The following is a 7,688-nucleotide window of genomic DNA, read 5'->3' on the forward strand; positions in this document are numbered from 1 at the left end:
ATCAAACAGTCCTGTAATTTATTTTCTGTCCGTTAATACAAGCATGGTAAAGGACTGCAAAATCCTTTAGACTGTGTTCAAAGCAGTGCGACAGATTGTGGGACTGAATTACGTTCGAGGAAAGGTTAAAAGCATGAATTAACTATGGTTTCAGCTCGACACTAACATGAAATGATAACATCACTAGACCATATCACTAATTAGTTAAAGAAGTTGTTTTGATGTTTGTTTTATTTAACGACGCAGTGGTGAAAATGATAAAAAACAAACACACAAACGGGCACCGTAGACGCTATCTTCCTCCGATCACCCTGACCTTCTCATGCTGACAGAACGAATCACAAGAGGCTGGATGGATACGGCAGTGGGCCAGCATACGCATTGAGCAGAGTGGTTTCAGTGTAGACCGAGGGTCTGCCGTCGCTGTGTTCCTCCGGTCCGCTGCTGGGGGGCCCAGTGCAGCCCCAGCAGACCCCTTCAGAGAGGGAGGGCTGTCTCTGACCCAGTGGGACGTCCGAGCACGCTGTATATCTGAGCCCGTCACTAACGAGGATGTCACTGTGCTTCAACACTTTCCAAAGGAGAAGCCGTGCTTTCTTGTTTTGTAAGCTTGACTAGTCATGGACAAGAATGTTGTATCGTGTATCAGTTATTGTTATCATAGTTATTCTTCCTTTTTCTGCTCGTTTGATCAGTGCTGAGCTCACATCCCCAGAAATACAGTGTTTCAGTGTTGATAAATGGACTCCCAGCCGAGAAGTAATGGGTTCTTGCCACGGTGTTCAACACCTGAGATAAATAATTCTTAAGCGCCTAGTGAATGGTAAATGAAAGGGATTTGGCAAGGCCAATAGCGTTGACTTAGATTTATTGAGGTATACACGACTGGTTAAGAGTCTAACTTTATTCTAACCTGTTGTAAATCATTTTCTTTCCCCGAAGAGCATGTGGCAACAGGAAGCATTATAAAATGTGTGTCTGTGTCTGTGTGTGTGTGTGTGTGTGTGTGTGTGTGTGTGTGTGTGTGTGTGTGTGTGTGTGTGTGTGTGTGTGTGTGTTTGTGTGTGTGTGTGTGTGTGTGTGTGTGTATGTGTGTGAGAGTGTATTTGTGTGTAAAAGAGATAGAGAGAGTGTGTAGGTCTGTACATTTTTGTGTGTATTCTTGTACATTCTTGTCTGTTTGTTTGTGTGTGAGTGTGTGTGTATGTATTCATGTACACGTGTGTGTGTGTGTGTGTGTGTGTGTGTGTGTGTGTGTGTGTGTGTGTGTGTGTGTGTGTGTGTGTGTGTGTGTGTGTGTGTGTGTGTGTGTGTGTGTTTGTGTGGGTGCGAGGGGGTTATTAGAAGTGTCTCTGTGAAATGAAAATGAGGCAGTGCTATCAAACATAGGTACGTAACGTTCTACTAATTCATCGGGACAGACTTTGCCACATTGTTCGAATGCTCACCTCATCCCCTTGGTCTTACCTCAAACCGACCTGTAAATCGATGTCTGTGTGTGTCAATGTGTGTGTGTGAAAGAGAGTGAGAGAGAGAGTGTGTGAGAAAGAGGGAGAGTGCAACAGAGAGAGAGAGCGAGAGGGAGGAGTGTTGCTTATTCGGGATTAAGGATGAATTGCCTTTAAAGCCTTAAAAGTTAGTCTTTACAACGTGTTCCTCGCACTTTGTAACGCTTCCCCTTGGCCTTCGAGGGAAAAACAATAGTGCTTGGGGAGGCTCAGGGCGAGCAAGCACAAGGGAACGGCTGCACATTCTTACAGTCTCTCTCTTTTCCTCCTGAATGAGAGAATATTAAAGGGTAAGGGTGAACTTCATTTTAACCGACTAACTACGCGGCGGGTGGTTTAACACACCGAGCACGTCTTTAATATTTGCCTCTCCCTCCTTGTGTTTTTTTTTTCCCTTCCTTTTCTTCCAATCCAACGCATCTTTTATTTCATTATTCAAATTTGACTCTGGTTCCTCATTTTTCCGTTGTCTTCCTTTCTCGCCCCCGCGCTCCGGTGACAGGTGAGTTGACACAGCCAGCGTCTGACGGAGGGGATCTGAAGATGACGGAGAACGCCCATCACCCCAAGTCGGCCAAGAAGCCCCGCTGGACCTCGCTGGAGATCGGCCTGGTCACCATCGTCACCTTGCTCTTCATCATCGTGGTGTCCCTCGTCGTTCTGTTCGCCACGCAGAAGGCCGGTGAGCTCGGGGGAGGGGCCGGGGTCTGCTTGCCTGTCTCCCGGCAGCACTTACAATTACATTCTCCTTCGTCAGAGTGGGAGTATTTCTATGGGCTTGATCTGCCTTAATATATTTTTGCATGATTATAATATGATTCCTCTTTAGTCATGCTTTTAACCAGAGTGACCCAAAGCGTTTCTTTCTTAATGAGTTTCAAATTAGCATCTAGGGGTTAGGCATCAAGGATCAGGCGTCCTTGATGAGTCTTTGAGGCATCCTTGATGCCTATGGATGCTTACGGGGCTACAGACCCTGGGGTTCGAACCCAGAACACTTCGGAACACCTTAACTACCAACTAGACCATTAACGTCAGCTGACTCCAAAGTAGCCTTGAAAGGTGTGCATGTGAAACGTCATGGGAAAGAAACGACCCCGTGAATATGCACACACAACAAAATGATTACCGAAGTGCAAAGAACAACATTGGATCAGCGTTTTTTCGACGAGTGAATGCGTCCGACCCTGATCTCTTCCTTTCAAACTGCTGCAAAGGGACTATTACTGCCACACACAACATATTGGGAGAGGGTTTTTTAGTGGGCTCATAGTCTACCAGTCTGCCGTCACGCTGGTAGAAACCGGTTCATTATTTGTACTTCGAAAAGGTCAGAAACCTTGAAACAATTGAACCTAACTTTTGGATTCAAACTTAGTTTAGCTTTGTTGATGTGGAATTGTCCCGTTTGCTTTTTCAATTGTCACTTGGGACAATTGAAAAATGGGATACGGTCTAAGATGTGTCTGCCGTTCTTTATTGGATGTGATACATCTCAAGAACAATGCATAGTCTCACACTCTATCAATTCAACTCCACATTATGATGCCTTACATTTCATGCCATATTTAAATACATACCCGCGAGTTCGGTGGAACAGGAAGACAATGAATGTCCACTTCATCAGTTGAGCGTATCTTTATAAAGAAAGTGAGAATGCTCTATCACTGCTTTAAAGCGATTAAGTTGGGATAGGGCTATAGTGGTGTAGTTCCTCATTATCCTGGTCGTTATCATGTGCTACCTGATGAATGTAGAAACCATCCTGTGAGGAGGGGGGTAGACCTCGTCTTGGGAGGGGGGGGATGTCTTCTGTTCTGCTTGTTTGTTAGTCCCTGCCTTTAGGTCGTCTCCCGCATGGGAAGGCTTTGAGTGGCAGTTGTAATATTCATGACAGTAAGACATAACACAAACACTTTAAACACACCATGGTTCAAGAGACTCTGAAATGGATGAGAAGGGAAGCTGTGAAAAAAAGATGAGATGCAGGTGGAGGTTCTTCAATAAATGACTCCATAAATGTTTTCACGGAATAATGATCTAAAAATTCGTCCTAGATAAAATCTGCACAACTGCCGACTGCACACAATCAGGTAAGGACCTTGCATGTTTATGCGTGTGTGTGTGTGTGTGTGTGTATGTGTGTGTGTATCTATGATATTTTGCCAAAAATATGCCAATGGGCATATCGTTGCAATTTCGGAATAACAAAAACAGATTAAAAGCGCAGTACACAACATATAGTAAAACCTCACAACAGTCCTATAAAATCACGGCAGTCTCCTAAACAATTGTTTTCCTCTCCCGTGATCTAATCAGCTCTCAGTTTCTATGATTAGCAAGCCTAATTCTTTAATGTTTCATTTTTCATCCATCTTTATTCCTCTGCTGCCCGATTAGCCGATTAGCCGCTTAGCCGCTTAGCGATCACATCTCTACAACACGGCACAGATATCTGTGAGAACAAGCGGCCTGTCTTCCAAACCCTCAGTGTTTCTCCTCCCCCCAGTACACACAGATCACAGCGAACACACTTCCTATCACTCCGATCTGACTGGAAGGACTTTAATGTCCCAGGCTGTGATTGATTGCAGACTATTCAACTTGACACAATGCCCAGAATTATGCATGCCGGTCGACTAATTACAAGTCATAATGATTTGTTTGCTCCCCTTAAGATACAATATATCACGTTGTTATTACACCTAAAAGACAGCAAAGGAAGTTGAGCTTTTTAGGTGATTTTCCGTCAAACAGAGAAAGGTATTCATTTGTTGATTTCCGACTTCCCTGAACCCCAAGTTTGGGGGGTGGAGTCATCGACGCCCCAACCCCCGGGATCCTTCATCATCAATCGGGCGTGATCAATACGCACATCCTTCCTCATACTCAGTCCCGCCCCTGATAGCCCATTGTAGTTGATCCGGAAAAGGTTTATAGATTCTCTTTCCTTCCACCCAGCCTCCCGCCTTATCGAGAACATGGACGCCAGCGTGGACCCGTGTGAGGACTTCTATCAGTATTCCTGCGGGGGCTGGCTGAAGAAAAACATCATCCCCGAGACCAGCTCCAGATACAGCACCTTTGACATCCTGCGAGATGACCTGGAGGTTGTCCTCAAAGGTCAGAGGCCTGCCAACCGGGGAGGCCAACACGTCGATACACACACACACACACACACACACACACACACACACACACACACACACACACACACACACACACACACACACACACACACAGATATACACAAAGATACACCGAATACACACATACAAAGACATGCACAGATACACAAGCACACACTCACACACAGATACACATACAGATACACGGAACACTCACACATACAAACTCACGCACACAGACATAAACATGCAGATACACACATGCACACACACGCGCACACACACACACACACACACAGATACACAAACAAATGCACATGATCACACAAACACAAACCAACACAGATACACACACACACACGTAAACGCACACACACACATACACAAATTCACACGCACACTCACACACCCTCACATATACACACGCCCATATAGATACACACAGACACACACACAAACACACAAATACACACACATACACTCTCTCTCACACACACACACACACACACACACACACACACACACACACACACACACACACACACACACGCACACACACACAAACAGAAACACACACATACACACACACATCTATTTGCAGTAACATAGACAGAGTAACATGCAAGCACACACACACACACACACACACACACACACACAGACATGCACACAGACACAATTAAACACAACTGGAACAGAGAAACATAAGCTGTGTACTGGTGGCATCAGTGTGTGATTCTAAGTGCACATAACTTTGATTTCAGGAAAGTCAAAAGTGAACTTTCCATTCCTCTGTTTCAGTGGAATGTTAAAAAACACATCTGGCCTAATGGGTTTATTGGCAATATATACTTCATGTAGTATCTCTCCTTCCAACACACCCTGAGGCCAAGTTGCTTCCTGGAAAGTGTACTTACTACTTGGTCTTAAACAAAGTCAACAGTTGCTGGAGACACTTGAGCTTGTTGTTAGAATTGATGTCCACATACCTGTAGATACTGTTCGGAATGTTGTAGAAGAGATAATTATGAAACACAAGTGTTAAAACTGTTTTAATTGGACTGGTTGGATGGCAAGGGAATCTAAACTGTACTTCACTTTCTACACACTGGATGATGGCGAATCTATGTGTGGCAGAGATTTGGATTGGAATTAATGGCAAGCAAAATCCTTTTCCCAAAGGAGTCTGTTTAGATTGAAATACACTGAGACGAGAAGAAAAAGAAGCAGCATTCATTGTAAAGTTTTCCTTAACCTCAACGTGTTTGTAGAGGTGCTCTGAGGACAGCGCCCTGGGATTATGAAGTGCTCATGAGACGTTGCTAACTGATCTCCAGGCATTCAGGCTGTAGAGATGTAACAGATGTCATGGGCATTTGGCAGCGGAGCTGGCCAGCATGGGGGCTTGAGTTTGTCAACAGAGCTGGGCATCACCAGTGTCTGTATGTGTGTGTGTGAGTGTGTGTGTGTGTGTGCGTGAGTGTTTCTGTGTGTGTGTGGGTGTTGGTGTGCATGTGGGTCCCACTGCATATTATTAAAGCGTTCAGACTGTGAGTGTGTGCGAGTTTATGGTTGTGTCTCTGGTGGTTCACCTGCCCTTAAAGTTGCTTTAGGTGAGATTCCAGAGAGGTAATGAGAAAGAGAGAGAGAGAGAGAGAGAGAGAGAGAGAGAGAGAGAGAGAGAGAGAGAGAGAGAGAGAGAGAGAGAGAGAGAGAGAGTTGGAGGGGTGGGAGAGAGGAGAGGTGGGGGAAGGAGAGAGAGAGAGAGTTGGGAAGGAGAGAGAGAGAGAGAGAGAGTTGGAAGGAGAGAGAGAGAGAGAGAGAGAGTTGGGAAGGAGAGAGAGAGAGAGAGAGAGAGAGAGAGAGAGAGAGAGAGAGTTGGGAAGGAGAGAGAGAGAGAGAGAGAGAGAGAGAGAGAGAGAGAGTTGGGAAGGAGAGAGTGTGAGAGGTGAGGGGAGGGAGGGAGAGGTTATGAACGAGTGAGGTTGGGGTTATTGGATGTTTAACGAGATGGTGGGGGATGGGAAGGGGGATGAGGGTGAAATGAGAAGGGAGGGATGGAGAGACAGAGGTCAAAAGAAGGAGAGTGAAGGGAGATGGAACAGAGGGGGAGAGATCAGGCAGGGAGAGAGGTCGAGAGAAGAGGGGAGAGAGGGAGGGAGGAGAAAGCTTCTCCCTCACTAATGGCTGACGGATCGCAGGGCCATTTCCAACCAATTACTCTGAAATGATAGCTTACCTACAGCACCTTTACCCAGGGCAGAGACATCTTGTTAGCGTTGTTATTACACACTGGAGACTGGGGACTCCCATTTCAAATAGAGAGAATGAGCTATCCATCTTGTAAGATTAAAGAATAAGGTGTAACACTTGACAGTACAAACACATTTATTAACCATTATTACTATTACTTTAGCTAAGTATTGAGAAATGATTAGCTAACAATGATCATCGGTTAACTATTGGTCTCGCAAGTAATTATTCACCAATGGTGGTCATGTTCAATAAGTTCATGCTGTCACATTATTTAATATAGCCTACAATCAATAATTACAGGGTGAAGCCACTAACCCTTACTCTAACCTTTACCCTAGCCCTCATGTTAATGCCATATATTAGTACTTAATACTGCATTCACTTATGGTAATTAACAGTTCATGCACCTTTTTATGCACCTTAGTCATAAATTGTTACCGAAATTGAAAAAAATTAAACAAGGAAGGAATCGATATCCTTGGAAAGAGGATCTGGGAAAGATGTTGATAAGTGTGCTCAAGTTCCCGAAACAAACAAACACAAAACATTTTTCTAATTTGCTGTTGTAGTTGAGACACAACGGTCAGAATAAGGGTCTGAATCACAGGGATAAGTGGACCGAGATGAGGGAGAAATGTGTGTTATCTGGCTGGTTCAAGATGTTTTTTTTTGCAGATTTCTTGGAGTTCTGGCTGATTGTTGATAACAGACATTTGACCATGAGAGAACCGGACCACTTTGTCATTTTGGGTCGCTTGAATACAAAGATAGAGAGTTATCTATCCCCAAAGGGTAG

General features: G+C 44.6%; 1 protein-coding gene across 3 annotated transcripts in view; it reads left to right on the top strand.

The window, feature by feature from the left end:
• LOC132474254 (neprilysin-like) overlaps nt 1-7,688 on the top strand; it is a 31,655-nt gene that overhangs the window by 2,675 nt on the left and 21,292 nt on the right. For 2 of the 3 annotated variants that reach the window (XM_060074831.1, XM_060074832.1), the window contains exons 2-4: nt 2,011-2,190; nt 3,566-3,601; nt 4,470-4,631. In XM_060074831.1, coding sequence (XP_059930814.1) covers nt 2,011-2,190; nt 3,566-3,601; nt 4,470-4,631 — 378 coding nt within the window. Of the gene's footprint in view, nt 1-1,161; nt 1,799-2,010; nt 2,191-3,565; nt 3,602-4,469; nt 4,632-7,688 lie in introns of those variants that run through there. The other variant, XM_060074833.1, reaches the window with a different exon arrangement.

This window comes from Gadus macrocephalus, chromosome 16 (genome assembly GCF_031168955.1).
Source record: "Gadus macrocephalus chromosome 16, ASM3116895v1".
In the NCBI taxonomy this organism is placed as follows: Eukaryota; Metazoa; Chordata; class Actinopteri; order Gadiformes; family Gadidae; genus Gadus; species Gadus macrocephalus.